Source organism: Rhipicephalus sanguineus, chromosome 11 (assembly GCF_013339695.2).
Source record: "Rhipicephalus sanguineus isolate Rsan-2018 chromosome 11, BIME_Rsan_1.4, whole genome shotgun sequence".
Classification (NCBI taxonomy): domain Eukaryota; kingdom Metazoa; phylum Arthropoda; class Arachnida; order Ixodida; family Ixodidae; genus Rhipicephalus; species Rhipicephalus sanguineus.
The window spans coordinates 18409774-18426781 of NC_051186.1; the positions used below are offsets into that span (position 1 = coordinate 18409774).

A 17008-nucleotide genomic window follows, 5' to 3' on the forward strand; every position below is an offset into this window, starting at 1 on the left:
TTCATGAATATATCTTTACAAACTTTTTGATTTACAATATATTTCACCTTCTGCTCTGTTCCGAGTCTGACTCGCTTAAAAAATGCGACAGGAAACTCGTTCAAAGTGCTATGCATTCTAAGATGTCTGGTTGCGGGCGTGACATTCTTAGATTTTTTATTTGCAACAAATTTTTTTTTAGTTTCCTTTTTCATGAGGTGACTGCGCAACAGGCATCGAGGCTTTGTGCAACTCGTCAAATAGCTAATTATCAAAACGCCATACTGCAAAAGCAAGAATGTCACGCCCTGAACTGTGCTTCAAGGAATACCAGAACAAAAAACGGAACTGAAATAGACCCAGCGGTCAGTGAGAAATCAGCGGAACAACGCGAAGCAGGAAGCAAGAAAAGTCGTTTTGAGAAAACGGCTTTAAAGTTGTACCAACGATATTACTTCATCAAAAGGCACTGGGGTCGTAATCTTTTGAGTCCTTCGTAATGTGCACTTTCTTGAGTGCCCTGTCTTTAGTTTGAGGTGCCTTGCTTCTCTAAAACACAAGAAGATTGTGATCTTTAAGGTATTTTATAAGGTTGGACCTCCTGCACATGTGGCCTTTCATCGGTTGTGCCTTTGTTTTCTTTCTTTTTTCTTAAAATACTTTTCTGATATACAAAGAACATGTAGCATGAATTTTAAACGAAGTTATGAAGTGGTGTAATAGACATGACAAAAAACAAGATATTGTAATTCAAGTAGGTCATGTATTATGATGATTTGCCAGCTTTCTTGTATTCATGCTCTCATTAACATAATTACAGTCTTGATTGCAATTGATCATTGAATCATTTTTATAGGATACTAAAAGCGGCTCTCACCATGGCAACCTATCACTTCCTCCTAAATAACAGGCAGTTATGGCCAAGACATAGGTGGAATAGGAATTCCTTAGCAGTTTATATTCAAGACGCGAACTGGGCAGATATGAATTCATCTCCCTGTTTCACTCGTCAAGCTAATTTGTAAACCTCGCCTGCGATGCGCTTCATCATTCACCCGGTCGCGGACACGGTTTTCTGCGAGGCTTTTATTTTTTCAGATGATTCATGAGCGCTTACGGCGATACCACGCACGGCTCCAAGCGCGCCTAAATTGCATCAACAGTGCTTTATTTCACCTCTAAGTGCTCGGCCGCATAGTCCGGGAAGTCAGCACGCGATGTGCTGGGTGGCGGCATTCGGTGACGATGCGCAATATGCCTAGGTGCGGCGACGAAAAATAGGCGCGCAACGTGTTTGGCCTCGCATTGCGGGACGCCGACGCGCGCCCGCTGCGCGATGAGCTTGGCCGTGGGGTCCGCTGCCGATGCGTAAAATGACCATCCGCTGTACCGAGAAGCCGGCGGGGGAAGCGCTTCGTTCCTTGCGAAGAAGCACACTGCCGCGAGTCCGCTAACGCGTTGCTCTTGCCCGCAAAGTTCGAGGTTCGTCTCGCGTGCCGATGCCGTTAGCGGAGTTAGGCCTAGTGACGACTCCGAGCAGTAGACGCGCCGGCCGCGGTGCCCGATGTTTCAAAGTTCGTAAGGCGTGGTCGCGAGTACAAAGAGTCGTCCTGCGATCATCTTCGTCACGACGTCCGAAGTGCGCATAAGCAGAACCTCCAACCACGGATCCGACGAGTCAACGCTAGAAAGTCGGTCCGAGACGCGCGTTTGCGATGTTCGCTACGAGGAAGGCGCGCCATCGTAATCCCACCGAGCTTCCGCTAGTAGCTCCAAACTAAAACGTAGTTCTTGTTCAAAGTTATCGAGCCGTGAACACAGAGCGATTGCGAACACGCAACGAAGTAGCGCGACTTTCGACAGCCGTGAGCTCGAGACGCACGAGCTGCAGACGACGATCTCCCGGAGCGAGCATCGGACCAATGGCGAGGCGCGCTGGGGCAACATGGCGGACGCGGCCAATCGGAGGGCTCGAAACGACCTTCGAACATTTGCTTTTTGTGCGCTTGTTTTCGAAGGGAGGAGCCAGCTGCGGCGGGGAATTTGAAGACGGAGAAATGCGCTTTCCGATGAGCCCAAGATATCGGCGCCCGGTGGCGTCGTTGCGGAGCTATGATTTTTTGAAAATCAGTGTTTTTTTGCGATTTCCCCAGTAATTTTCGCCACCTCGGCAGGCGCAAAATTTTTTTATAGCACTTCTACGCGGTTTTCGGTGAAGATATTTTGGAATCGGATATAAAAAGGGCTACAGAAACTGAAAATGTGATTTTCAAAAAATCGATTTTTTTGCCATTTTTCGCGATACGAAAGCCGCGTCCCCCCTTAAGGTTACACCTATCATTTTCCTTTCCATCGCTCGCTGCGTCGTCCTCAATTTAAGTTGAACCCTCTTTGTAAGTCTCCAGGTTTCTGCTCCGTAGGTCAAACCTATAAATAGGTTTGAAAACCTATTTATAGGTTTTCAAACGCGCCTCACGCAAACTTTATGCAGATGCATTACCTGCTGACGGGTGCTTGCAGGCCGCTTCGCACTTTTCCTTAGTGCCGTAGTTGTTCTCGTTGCCGTCGCAGCCACCGTACATGAATGACTTGCACTGGCCCAGCCTGGCGTTGTAGGCCCAGGCGACCAAGCGCGACCTGCATGGTCCAAGCTCGGGCCTGGCGAGGCACTTTGCTTCGTACTCAGTCGCAGCTGGGAAAAGGCAATGCGTTCAAGCTTAGACGTTGCCGCGAGATACATATAACTCCGTGCTGTGCATTAGGTGTAGATCTTGCTTGAATCAGTGGTCATGTACAAGGCGAGCTTATGCTGCCATGCAAATCTACTGTATACAAAGAGTGTGAAGCTCAGCAAATGCTGACGAGGTATTTTACTTTGATAATAAAGAAAATTATCTCATGGCGCACCTACCGACATCGACACTAGCTCGACTCATTCAAGGAAGCCACAGCGCTAAAAACACAGGCACCAAGGAAGATGACAGGCCGTGCGTCTCTTCCTTGGCCCCTGTGTTTGTAGAGCTATGGCTTCACTCATTGTAACAAACCAACTAGCATCTGTTCACTAGGATTTAATTAGTAGCTTGACGGCAGGCTACAGTACTAATTCTGATGACTTCACGCAGCAGTCTAGCTAGTTGTGATGACGTCAGGTACCAAAGCTTACAAAATGGTCGCTTGTGCGCCACCAATGGAGCCACGGGGCGTAGAAGCTGTGGTAACGTCACAATATCTTGCGCGAGCACGGGACGAGAATTTCGTATACCGTTTTGTGACGTCAGGGTAGAGTAGGAACGGAAACTAGCCCTTAAAATCATACTGTAATTACTTTATCTGGTGCGGTCACGCTTAGCAGTACATTTTCTAGACTCCTGATGGCTTGACCTTTCACTTGCCGCAAAAAACAAAAAAAAAACGCCAACGGGAAATTTTCGTTTTAAGTATCCATTTAAGGCTGCCGGCAAGTTTTATTCGGCTCAACGCGCCTGTCGACTGATCAGTCATCAGGGGCGGAAATCGCGAAAAATTCCTTTTGTAAGTGACATGTGTCATTGGCTAGCAGCTTTTGCTAATGATATGCTGTGCAGCAGGAATTGATGGCACTTTTTTCTTACTGACAGTATATATGTGAGATATTTTTGTGAACACCGTTTGAATTGCTGAAGCCGAACTGGGAGTTTTAAGCAATTACATATAACACAAGGTGAAAATTCAAGTAGTGCAGCTTTCAAAAACTTGCCTCCTCTGCTGGTAGCAGGTACAGAAAATTGAAATTCATTATGGGATCACAGCCTTATGATTTCGTTTTGTTTTTTCTGAGACGGTGCCGTTTTTCGCGGAAAATAAACTAAATACTTTGAAGAATTGCAGCTAGGTGGGTAATTTGCATTTGGTTCATAATGACAGGAAGGCAGCGCTAGAACGAATACAGAAGCAACGAGGAGAATATTGGACATGCGCAGGGCACTATTTTTCCGTCACTGCAAACATGAAATAGTCGCAGTGAAGTTAAACTGCGCCTTCGTCACCGCGCGTGAGAACGCAACATTACATTTATCGCTCCAGTCGTCGAAATACGCACACCTCGTTGCGATGACAGAGTGTCATGTCCACGTGGCTATCTTGTGCGCTATCATGCGAAGGCCACGCTTTAGAATTGGGTGCGACAACTGTATCCAGCATAACTCGCCATGATAGCAAATCGTTGAACAAGGACTGACGCCGATGCGAACGTTTCGACAGGATGACTTGTCCTGGTCGATGTAGCGGTCTTAGAGTACAATACTTATTAACTTCAGGTATTTGTTTTCTTCTGAACGGATGATGGCGTGCTTCTTCTGAAACGGCAGCCTACTGTAGTGAGGCTAGGAATGTAATTGGGTAATGAAAACACGTTTGGGTTGTGCGTACGGCGAGTATCCGACGGTTTATTGAGAACTCGAAAATACTTGCTTATAGCTGCTATGTAATCACATCAGAAGGTAAGCATGGGCTATGTGGTGCATATTTATTACAGACTTGGGGCGTATTAATGAGCCCAGCGGATACTTTGGACGATACCAAGACACACTCGAGGCGCAGTAATAAATTTGAACAGAACATTTACTTCGCTGAAAACATACGACTCGTGCAGTGCACGGAACCCGGAAACAGATGAGTTACGCTGGAATTCCATGTCCATTGTTAGCACAATATCGTTAAAGAGCTCTTTCGGCAGAAATTCCGGTGTCGGCGTCGTTTGTTGTGAGCGAAAAATCATCATCTTGTAAAAAAGAAATAAAAACGTTTTAGGTTCGAGTGACAATCCAACCCAGGTCGTATGCGTGGCAAGCAGGTGTTCTACCAAAGAGCCACTCCATTGCGTGGAACAGCGCTGAAATTAACTTTAATGCTTCACATACATAGGCGTCCCGTGTACAGGTGTCATAGCACGAGATGTAATATCGCAGTAAAACGGGGTACAAGAGTATATTGCCATAGGGCGTGTGTCACACCATGTGAACTGCATAACGAGTTGATGATGATGAAATGAACTTTATTTGGTCCAGGAGAACCCCGATCAGACAACCCCCGATGGGGGGTCCGCCGCAGTTGCTGGCCGTGCCCACGCCGCTACTGGAAGACCATGGCCCTCCGCCCGTTCGCAGGCCTCCTGGACTGCCGACAGCTGGACTGAGAGCTCGCGGCTTTTAAGAGCCCTCTCCCAGTCCTCTTCTGTGCTGAACTTTGCGCTCAGTAACGCCGGGCACTGCCAGAGCATGTGAGCGAGTGTGCAATTATCCGCCCCACAGCTAGGACATCCTGGATTTATGCCTTCAGCAAAGTGGCTAAACGTGCTGCGAGACGGGAAGGAACCTGCCTGCAGCATCCGGAGAACCGACGACTGCGGACTAGTAAGCTTGGAATACGGGAGGGGGTATCGCCGCCTTGACAATTGATAGTGCGAAGTAACTTCGTTGAAGGTGCCATGTGGATCCTTGAAGCTCTCCGTGAAGCCGCCTCCTGACCCGCCCGCACCGCCGCGACACGTGATTTCTCGCGCACGGTTATGGGCAAGTTCGTTGACGTCGGGAACTGTTGGATGAACCCCTGAGCCTATGTGCGCCGGGAACCAGGTAATTGTGTGAAAGCCTCCTACACCCCTCGAACTGAGAATAACGGCAGCCTCTCTTGAGACCACACCCGAAGCGAAGGCCCGGAAGGCAGCCCTAAAGTCGGTGAATATTTCAGGACGCGAAGGGCCCTTCATAGCTAGAGCTATCGCTTCCTGCTCTGCTACGGAGGCAGACACCTTCCTAACGAAAGCTGAGTTGAGTACGCGACCGCGATGATCAACAACCACGGCCGCAAAGCTGTCCGAGTGGCCATACTGCGCCGCATCGACGAAAGCCACCCTTCCCGGGGATTTAGCTATGAAGTCAAGCAGAGACTCGGCCCGTGCCATTCGCCGGCCAACATTGTACCGCGGATGTACGTTACGCGGAAAGGATTCCACCTCGTATATACCCTTCATTGTTTGTGATAAAAATATATTCTCTTCCGCACTGCCCGTTTGATGACATCCAAGCGACTGTAGGAGACGCTGCCCAGCCTTGGTGGAGGAGAGCCGCGCGACCTGAGCTAGTTGCTGTGCCTCAATCACCTCCGAGGGTGTTGTGCATGCCCAGGCTCATGAGCCTGTCCGTGCCGGTACTCTTGGGGAGTCCTAGCACCCTCTTAATACTTTTCCGCATTAAAGAGTCGAGTTTATCCTCCTCGCGTTTAGACCAATTTAGAGATGATGCGACGTAAATAATATGGCTCATGAGGAACGCGTGGTAGAGCCGAAGGAGATTACTTTCCCTCACCCCTCCCCTGCGGTTTGAAACCCGTAAAATAAGCCGAATCATGTTCTCCGTCTTGGAGGTGATGCGGGCCAAAACCTGTGTGTTTCTGCCGTTGCATTCAAGAAGGAATACTAATCGAATGCAGTTCACTCTGGGAATCGCCTGCCCGTCCCTTGTGGTTAGCGCAATCTGTACCTGATCAAGCGGTGAGTGGGGCCTCCTCCCACGCCTAACAGGTCTGTAGAGAAGCAACTCCGATTTGGAGGGTGAAAGCCGAAGCCCCGTACCCTCCAGAAAGCTTTCTGTGATAGACAGTGCCGACTGGAGCGCTTCCTCCACCTGAGAATCCGAACCTCCCATGCACCAGACAGTAATGTCGTCGGCATATAGGGCGCGGTTTGTATTGGCTACAGTGGAAAGACGCTCCGAGAGGCCTTTCATGGCTATGTTGAACAACAGAGGCTAAATGACCGCACCCTGCGGCGTGCCCCTCGCACCCAGGGTGAAGGTTCCCGATTTTGACTTCCCACATGCTTTGCGGTCCCTGAGGAAGGCGCGAACATAGGCGTGGCACCTTGGTCCCAACCTCATGATCTCGACCGCCTCCAGGATGAACTTATGTGAAATAGTATCAAATGCTTTGGCGAGATCTAGGGCCAATATTCCCCCAACATCTAGGGCTTGTCGGTCGATAATTTGCCTCTTCATCAGGAGCATCACATCCTGCGTGGACAGACCCGGACGGAAGCCTACTATGATTTGTGGAAAGAGCTCTTTATCCTCGACATACTGAGATACCCTGTTGTGTACCGCATGCTTCATCACTTTCCCTTTCCCTCCATCACCCGTTACAAAAGGCACACACATTACTGCGCGCATTCCCTTGCGAACACGTAGTGGGCGCATCGCAACCTCGAAAAAGTATCACGCGCGTAATTGCTGCTGGTTTAAAGCATGCCCATTACAAAGGACATACACATTACTGCGCGCATTCTCTTACACACACGTAGTGGGTACACTGTTGCCATCAAAGTGCTGTTGAAGGGGGCGGAATCCTTTACCTTTACTATAGGTATGTCGAGTGTGTGTGTGTGCGTGTGTGTGTGTGTGTGTGAACGTGCGTGTATGTGAGACCGGCCGACTGAAAATAATGACAAGCGAAACAGAGCACAATGAGGATGGGTCCGGATATCGCTATCGCGTTCAACTTTTAAAGGCGAAGCTTAAGCGTCCCCCTATATTTCTATCTGTAATCATCCGTTCTTCGTCCCACTTGCCACAGAATATGTTGGAACAAATCAATGCGGCAATTTTTGCGCTATAGCGTTATAGAACTCGTTTGGCAGAAATTCCGGCGTCGGCATCGTTCGTCGTTCGAATGTTCGGTCCGAGAGAGAATCGAACCCATGCCTTCTGCGTGACACGCGGGTGTTCTACCATGGAGTCACGCCAGTGCTTGAAACTTCGTCGTTAAGAAAATGCTATAAGAATGTCATGAAGCTGGACGAGCCTTCGTAACACATGCAATATTGCGTGCTTAAACGTATAGATATACCGGGAGTCAAAACATGTGAATTAAACATGGGTGGTTTAAAGCAGCCCATATTACAAAGTGTGCAGCTTCGCATGCGCGCATGGCACGTACGGACGCGTAATGTGTACATTGCCAATTTATAAAAGGAATAATTCGGGCGTATGGGCACTTCGGAACTGAATAGAAATTATAGCGTAGTGGGCAGTTCGCAAGTGTACTTGCAGTAGGCATTCTAGGATAGTTTGCAGCAGCCAGTGTTACGCTCACAAAGTTCCCTTCTTTGCAGGTCGGTTGAAGGCGATGCGCACGGAGCTCGATTACGCCATTACGTTCTACTCTTGAAGGCGAAGCTCAGGCGTGCTCGAAGTTTTGTTTTTCCGGAAGGGGACATTCTTAGTTGCGTAATGAACGGTTCTGCAAACTTTACGACTTGAATGTATTACTAAGGTAAAGATTCGGTTGTTTTTAAGCGTGGTGTTCGTTGTGTTTCTAAGAAGCGCACTACGTTTTCTTCGCGTTATTTAGACATCTATATACGCTTTAATGTTTGCAAGCGTTCTTGTAGTCCCATACACTTATGAGTACGCCAATAGCGACACTTACAAGGAAAATATATGGTGAGCGTGATTATGATAACAATTAGAGCAAGAGAATGCCTTCACATGAAGGAAGACGCTCTTGAAGAAGGCAAAGAAGACGCTGGGGTGACGAAATCGGGCTGATATGCACCCTGATTTCGCTAAAAATAAAAAAAATGCCCATCCATGTTTCTAATGAACTTCTTCATTTATTTACTGTTTTTATACCCACTCGTCACTGTCAAACCCCTGAAGCAGCGACCGGTTTGACCAATATACGACCGGCCATATGACAGCGAAATTTCACAAACAACATTAGATACGCATTCACAGTACTCATTCTTGTGGTCGCAAAGTGGCCGCAAGGGAGGAGGGCAGGGGGAGGGAGGTGCGCTTGCTAGGTCACTGGCGCCTATTTCAGATCTCCCGAAAAAGGGACAGGGGCGCTTGCTCGGGTGGGAGCGCTTGCTCGGCATTTTACGGTAAGAAGAAAAAGAAGATCGCTTTCACCTTCGATTCGTCATAGGTGTATGCATGAGACCTGGTGAGTTTTGCAGTTATAACACGTAATTACTCACGATTGCAGCTCGCCCTACATTCTTCGAACGTCTCGTAGTTGTTGGGGTTTCCCTCGCAGCCTCCGTAGGTGAACTCCTTGCACGTACTGGTGCCGTTGTCGTAGTAGTAGCGCGTGACGGATGCACGACACGGTCCTGGGTCAGGTTTCCCGAGGCAGGCGACGTTTTCCACTGCGTTCAACGACGAGGAGTTTGTCACGTGACAAAATCCGGTCAAGAAACACCAAAACTATTCGCCACGTCCTGTCCGCGTAATGTCAATTTTACAAATACGGAATATTGTCTTAACGTGACAAAAAAAAAACTATCTTTAGTTTGATTAAGTGGCCAGTATGAAATGGGAAATTGAGTAGCAGCACTACGCCGCACGCTGTATTTCAGTGATCTAGGTAAGCTAACACCACTCGGTGTTCCGCAACCGTGACCAAATAGGGGAGACATCTGTTTTTACATCGATCTTAGGGCAAATTTACACGTTGCCACGTATTTATAATCTAACCTGAGACCCTTTGCGCAGCCGTATGAAAACAACAGAATGATAAAAGCATAGATACAAAGCTATGCGTCATTATGGAGAATACAGAAAAAGACTGTTAGGGTTGTTTATATAGTAACGTTTATAGAAATGTTTTATCAGGTTAGTCTTCAGAGCAGGGGCCTCAAGCTCACCTCGGCTAGCGGGCAGCAGTCACGAAATTTATCCTCTCACAAGGACCGGGACACTGAGCGTTGAAGCGGGGAAGAGGGGGGTGGAACAGTTTGAACAAAATGTCAGCTAACATTGCCATCCGAGAAAACGCATTTTCCCTTTCTCATATATGGGTCATTTCTGAAGGAGCTTTGACGTCAGGTATCGAGAAACGTATCGATGCTGATCTCCAGAACGAGTGAAATCTGGAAGCAGATTCTGAAACACAGAGTTTTTGTTCATCGCTTATGTTTAAATACATGGTGGCAGCATGGGGAGCCTCCCGAAGAGCACGCCTGTGAGTAGTCCCGTCTGTGAAGCACAAAAGGATATTTATTAGGAAAGAAAATATCGGCTGAAGACCGCCATGTGCGGGCAAGGACGCTGGCTAGAGGTCCGCGAGCCGTATGCGGCCCATGGTATGAGTGTGTTTGGGACCCCTGATATAGAGCATTTCGTGGTGAACTATGCTCACACAAGAAAAGTCCGGTGGCTGGGTGAGGCCGTGTTGGTCGCAGATACTCCGACAAGAAAGTGCACCGTTTAGCTACTTTTCCGACTACATGGTGCAACGCCAAGCTCCATTGATGTCATTATTGCTGCTCTATCATGCGACAAAAAAAAGAAGGTTCTATCATCGGGGACATGAACGATTCATAGGCACCGTCCACTGACCCGTGGGAGCTGCGTCGCTCGCCGAGGCCCGTCCCGAGTTCGCTGCCATTTGCCGCTAGGGGCACGAAGAAACGGTGACGCGCGCGCGCGTCCCCCCTCTAGCCCGGCCGCAATGCGCCCACTCATGCCGTGTGGAGACGCGCGCACCGCGTTCGCATCTTTTCTGGGCCCGCCTCAATATTGCTCTTGTTATCCGCTAGGCTGTGCGTTCTGGCGCTGCAGTCGCACTCCAAAACTCGACTGCACGATGTCCATACAAGACTTAACAGAAAACCAGATTGCTGTCTTACCTTCCAAGAGCTTCCGCCCAGCGTTGACGTTCAGCTTCGCTGAAAATAAAATCGACAAGATAGATTAGACCACAAAGTGTGTTTCATTTGTGTCGCTGCTGTTTCACACCTAGGGGAAAACTCGGAGCACGTTGGAAAGCGCTCCGTGTTTTCCCCTAAGTGTGAAACAACGTGTACATAACAAGAACGGAAATCTGGCCGAGTTTGTAAGAATTCATCACAGAGCAGGTAGCACAAGAAATACGGGGACACAAGCTAGGAACACAAACACGAGACGAGCGCTACGAGAAAAGTAAATTAGACCATAAAAAAAGAGCCCTGTGTATTATGCTTACGAGAACGGAAATATGGGCGAGTTTGTAAGAATCAGGGCTGGGCAGAGATACTCAGAAAAGTATTCCGGAATACAGATATCGAAATACATGAACTGGAAGCCTAAAATACAGATACTGAGATACATTTGCCTTTAACGTAACGGGATATTTCGGAGATACTTTTGCAATAAGAAGAAAAAATTACTCCGGAATACAGTTACAGCGATACAGATACTGGAATACTTTTTTTATTTCAAGGATGCTCATACTACGCAAAGGCACTTATTAGTGCAGCATAATGTTGTAATTAAAGTTGCAGCGCATCGAAACGTTCAGTTCATTTATTTATTTATTACAGTACGCTCAGCGCTATTAAGACATTATAGGGGAGGGGGGCGGACAAAGAACATAATTAGTAATAATGACATAATTACAAGTATCAATTGCAATAAAAATACAATATTTCACAGCAACAGTAACAAGGATTGGATACCGAAATCGACATACTTGGGGAACAAACTAAGCTATGCTAGAAATAACACTTTAAGCAAGTCACTCGAATCACTAATGAACACCAGTGAATTGAGAAAAAGCACACATTTATTTTGAAGATCTGCTTTGCTGAGAAGGTTGCTGTGTAGGCTTCTCAAAGGGGCTGTCTTCTAACAGCGTCCGTTCAACCTCAGCACAAGACTCACGAAAGAAAAAGTCTGTCTACCGCAGAAGGCGAGCACAAATTCGTGTTATTGTGAATAAATACGGCCTTCATAGCCGGATTGCCCTGCAGCGTGGCGATATCTCTTCTCGGGTCATCTAGACACCGAAACACTTCCGCCCTCACTTGGGTTGTTCTGACTGTTCAGAATCCGAAGTCGGTCCCCATCTTCGGAATCCTCAGCCGTCTGACCCTGTCGGCTTCAATGAAGCTTTCACCACCACCGACGCTACCAGCACCCATTTCAGAAAGCCGCAACAGGAGAAGTCGGCTCCGGCGGTGGGGGAGCCTGCTACCTCAAAAGACCGTTTCACGCATGTGATCAATTAGGAACGCACCCTGACATTGAAGAGGTGGCTGAAAGCGCGTCAAAGGTAGCCATCTTCTAGTCATTTCCGCCGCGACTACGGGAACTGCTTTTGGAAGTGCCGCCGCTTTGATAACTGAACGCACGCGAAGCATTGCAAAGCCTGTTCCAAGGCGGTATCCGCGCGGGAGGTCGCGAAGTAATGGCTTGCCATCCTAAAAAAACTAGGCGTGCTGCACTGACCTTGAGAGACAGGGACTTTCGTCGGCAGAGGCCGACAACACTGCCCCCGCGATTCTGCCGTGGTCTGCGGCGTCGCGCGCTTTACCACATGGACCATTCTGCGCTTGAGGGGAAACCATCACCGCCCCATCTGTCGGCGACCGGCGGCGCGCCTTTGCTTGTCTTGGCACAAAAAAGAAACGTCATTCCCCCATTGGAAACACGCCTCAACTCATTTCCGACATAAAAAAACACCGTAACGAGATACCGGTGTCCTGCATAGTATCGCGATACAGGCGATACATCGTAAATGTATTTCACTACTGAGATACAAATACATTTTTCAAATGTATCTCGATGCAGAAATACAGATACTCAAAAGTATCTCTGAAATACTATCGCGATACTCTTGTATCGCGATACTGCCCAGCCCTGGTAAGAATTCATCATACAGCAGGTAGCGCAAGGAATACGGGGACGCAAGCTAGGAACGTAAACACGAGACGAGCTTGTTTACCCGTTTGTTTTGCGCTACCTGTTCTATGATGAATACATGCCAATGTTGTAGAAGCGACGCGGTATCAAACTGAATAATGCGTGTATGTTAAGAAAAGATGTAGCGAAGCTAGAGGAAGCCTGATGGAACCGAATTCAATGAATCAACTGCAATGTAGATCTCCAGCATCACGCGCACGACACTCATATATATATATATATATATATATATATATATATATATATATATATATATATATATATATATATATATATATATATATATATATATATAGTTGAAGTAATGAAGGAGCACACTTACGAAAATTGCATAATATTTTACTCATTTACGTTTCGGCCGTGGCGCGGCCTTCGTCTGGCAAAGGCCGTGCCACGGCCGAAACGTAAATGAGTAAAAATATGCAATTTTCGTAAGTGTGCTCCTTCATTTCTTCAACTACATGTGCACCGGACCTTCAGAACTTTCTTTTGAATTATATATATATACACCTACAAAGCGACCGTACTTTATTAGGAAGGGGATCTGCTTAGAGAAGTTTGAAGAGGGACTGGTACTCGCGATGTGTGTGCTGTAGAAACATTTTTATGTGATTTTATCTGCGAAGGTGGCTTCGAGGTGCATAGATTGCCGTGAGCAAAACTTCGAACCACAATATCTGCGGAAAAGGTCAACAAGGATGAACGCGAAAGAATTTTATAATAATAAGAATATCTGGGTTTAACGTCCTAAAACCACAATATGATTATGAGAGACGCCGCAGTGGAAGGCTCCGGAAATTTCGACGGCGGTTTGGCCCGTCGTCTGGATGCACCATAAGGTGCACACAGGCATCAGACATTTTCGCCTCCATTGAAAATGCAGCTGCCACGGCCGGAATTTGATCCCGCAGCCTTCGGGTCAGCAGCCGAGCGCCATAACCACTAGACAATGGTGGCGGGGAGCGAAATAATTGTAATTTGCTTATTTGCGACACGAAACTTTAACGAAATTCTAAACGCTTTTCGTGGCAAGGAAATTATGTAGTTGATCAAATATTTTCTTATTCCCTGCGACGTACCTTCGTGGATGTGTACCTGTATTAAGCTTCGTGCTACTAGAGCGCACTAATGACTTTTTTTCCTTCATTTACCTCCACCTTTAGTGCTTCCGAAAAACTTATTCGCAACATGCATGTTTCAAGGTCGAACGTTGCTCTTCTCTGTATCGTTTTGTGTATGGAAGAGTGTTGCGCTCGTAACACAAGACATCAGTCATAGGCGTGTGCCCAGGCGGGTCAGGGGGCGCCTCCACCCTCCCACTGGTCCTTCTTTACCCCCGGAAATCCGGGGACCAAATCCAGGTCGTTGCGTCAAGTTCGTTATCGCTTAACTTTCATTTTCACATCCACTGAGTGGCTTGTTTCCTTTTGTACTGAACTAGTGGTCAGGGCAGGTGTGGGCAGCTCTGCGGATGTACTACTTCGCTTCACCTAAAGGAAACCCTGCGCATGCCTGTGACATCAGTGAACAGAAGATGTACACACGTTCGCGCCATTTTTCAAAGTTGCAGCCAAATAAATTATTTTAACCACACGTTGCACGGAAGGCTACTTACCTGATGCTTCGGCGCAGGTTTTCTCGCATTCTTCTTTGGTTCTGTACTTGTTGTCGTTTCCCTGGCAACCGCCGTAGATGAACTCTTCGCACTTGCTCGTGAGAACGTTGTACCACCACACGGGGAAGTAACCCTTGCACGGTCCAGGATCAGCCGTGGGCGCACATTGCGAGTCGAAATCGGCGGCGGCTGCAACGAGGTATCCTTCAAGTGACCTCTCGGTTACCTCCGAGCCTACGTCCCTTGAAGATTGTGCGACCCTTCTTGTCATATTACAGACGCTGAATTGTGCATAGAATAGGACGTTTTTATAAAACATTTTCTTGACCAAGAAATTTTGAGAAGCCACTCTTACTGGTTTTCTCCGTACTGAGCATTGTTTCCCCTGTGATCAGAACATCTTTTCGATTTGTATTCTTTAACTGGTATTTTCATAATTGAAGGCGTCCTTTCTTAAATCGTCACTTTGCACTAATGGCGCTTCCTTTAACACAATGCCGCATCTAAAGATGTCCACGGCGAACTCTCAGATGGAGGGTGTACATTCCTCCATTGCGAGAGCGGGCTATAACTGGCGCTCATCTCTGCTGAAAGACTTCTCCTTGTACATGTTCATCTGCACTTAATGCGAAAGCATCTGCCAATTTTTGTTGCGACTAGGACAAAAAAGAGCGTTCAGGAAAAAAAATTCATTAAAATCAGGTATTGTTATAGCGTCGTACACCATCTGACTATATTTCAAAGACACTAGCTAGCTAGCTTCCGGAACACACGCCTAGCTAACCACCTTTAAGTAAAGCCGCCCAAATCTTTACCAACCTGAACAGCAGCGACGTTTCTGTGCGTCAGCGCTATAAGGTGCAACGAAGTTGAAAAAAATTGTTTTGTGGGCATGCGCTTGGCCTCACCCTTTTTGGTACAGAATTCAGTCACATGGCGAAGACACACAGCAAAAAGTGCCGCTCGTGCGTGCTAGTTAGAGATTTGGGCGAGTGTGCATGGAGCGTAACTGAAACTTGCATAGAATGCTGCAGTACTCTGCTTCCTACAGTAATAGTGTCCACTAGTGTTACCTTGCGGTAGCTGATAGGTGCGCCTCGAATTCAACTTGGCATATGTCGCATGACCTTGCGCGCACAGTCATGTCGCAGACTCCTACGTCTACACAACTATGACTAGTCACACGTAAGCCTGTTCTATAAGAGTGTATAAGCGCTACTGCCATGAAATTATGATTTTCATTTGCTACCCGCCCTGTGATCTTGTTCTTCAAAAGTTACAGCAGCGCCATTTTTTTTTTTTTGCCGCAGCGGAACCGCGACTATGGGCAACTTCGCGGTGAGAACTTCGCGAAAGATCACAACACGTACAAATGCACGAGCCGGCCGTCTGCTGATACCAGTAAAGATACTGCGAGCGCGACCCCGCCATGTCGATCACAGTACGCAGGTCCTTCCGGAGCCACGCAGCCTTCTCCCCTTCCTTTGGGACTCCTCCATACGCCTCTCGCGCGGTGGAGACGGCCCTGTTGATTTCCTGTCCGCGGGATCCGCGATCTTCACCAGCGAGGGCTGGCGACGATCGCAGCCCTCGCTGCGAATGAGAGTGCGCGAGGGCTGCGATCGTCGCCAGCCCTCGCGCACTCTCATTCGCTCATAGAGTAACCGCGGGTCGATGAAATGGACTAATAAACAAGAAAATAGCATCAAGGCATAAAAATCTTTTCGCTGTAACTGCCTTCAACGAAATTTGTCAACAGGTATATTAGTTATCAATTACTTCTCCAGTTGCAGATTATAACAGCTTTGAAACGAAGGGTGACCCAGAGTCCTTATCTGGCTGCAGGTGTTGCCTTAATTATGCGCATCCATGTTTGGCGCAAGCTAATAAAGCCAACAGACAAGGAAGCCAGGAAGGCCCAGGGCACAGTATTTGTATCTTTTAAGTGTGGTGATGTATTCATGGCATTAATGGGAAGGAATTAAATTGCACGAAAAAACCGTTTTGTTTTCGGTGTGACCCGAAGCCCCAACGTTTCAACTGCGTCCATTCTACAAATAACATCCTCTATGCTTTCCTTGGCTTCGTTTGTTGGATTTGTTAGGTTGCGTTTAAGTAATGAACGAGCCCTTCGAACTGTTCTCCATTCACACTTCCGCGTTTGCAGCTTTTTTTTGCATCAGACAAGCGCAGAAAAGTATTGGAAGGAATATTTCCTGGGTTTCAGGGACTAAACGTTTTTGAACTTCCAAGAGTCTTCGACGCGTGCGTTGAAGGCGTATTCTAAGGTCAACGCAGCTCTAAGACGCCTCGACATTCATCAAACTCACCCAAGGCAGCACCGCAGATCGCCAACAACACGAATGTCTTCATGGTGCCGTCACGGATGTCTAAGATTGACACGTTCGAGCGTCCACGAAGTCAGACCTTATATCACCTGGGAACACGCTTGCGTCACCACGCAGCGCTGATAAACATTTACCTTTCAGCACGACTGAAAGAAAAGCGCAAGTATTGACCTATGCAGTCGCTATCAGTTGGCATGACCAGAAACACGCAAAAACGAGCTGTAGAGGTGGCGTTTAGTCGCTTTCAAGGCAAGGCAGATGTGGATTGTCTGGGATTTCGCGGTAGTGTGACATGGATTGCCGCAAATATTCTAACACGCGCAAGTCGCGAAGCAATCGGTCAG

At 47.6% G+C, this 17008-nt stretch overlaps 2 protein-coding genes across 2 annotated transcripts in view; both read right to left on the reverse strand.

Annotated features, from left to right (window-relative positions):
* The window catches only part of LOC125756385 (kunitz-type serine protease inhibitor A-like), a 15848-nt gene extending 5441 nt beyond the window's left edge, over positions 1–10407 (reverse strand). The window contains exons 1-3 of the mRNA XM_049411074.1: positions 10359–10407; positions 8996–9166; positions 2480–2671 (exon numbers count right to left, since the gene is read on the reverse strand). Coding sequence (XP_049267031.1) covers positions 2480–2671; positions 8996–9166; positions 10359–10407 — 412 coding nt within the window. The remainder of the gene's footprint in view (positions 1–2479; positions 2672–8995; positions 9167–10358) is intronic.
* A 147-nt stretch (positions 10408–10554) lies between these two features.
* LOC119374899 (protease inhibitor carrapatin-like) lies at positions 10555–16705 on the reverse strand. Its single transcript, XM_049411075.1, has 4 exons — positions 16647–16705; positions 14317–14505; positions 10649–10687; positions 10555–10598 (listed from the first exon to the last, which is right to left on the reverse strand). The coding sequence occupies exons 1-4, from the start codon at positions 16687–16689 to the stop codon at positions 10555–10557; spliced, it is 315 nt and encodes a 104-aa protein (XP_049267032.1). The 5' UTR covers positions 16690–16705.
* Between the last annotated feature and the right edge of the window lie 303 nt (positions 16706–17008).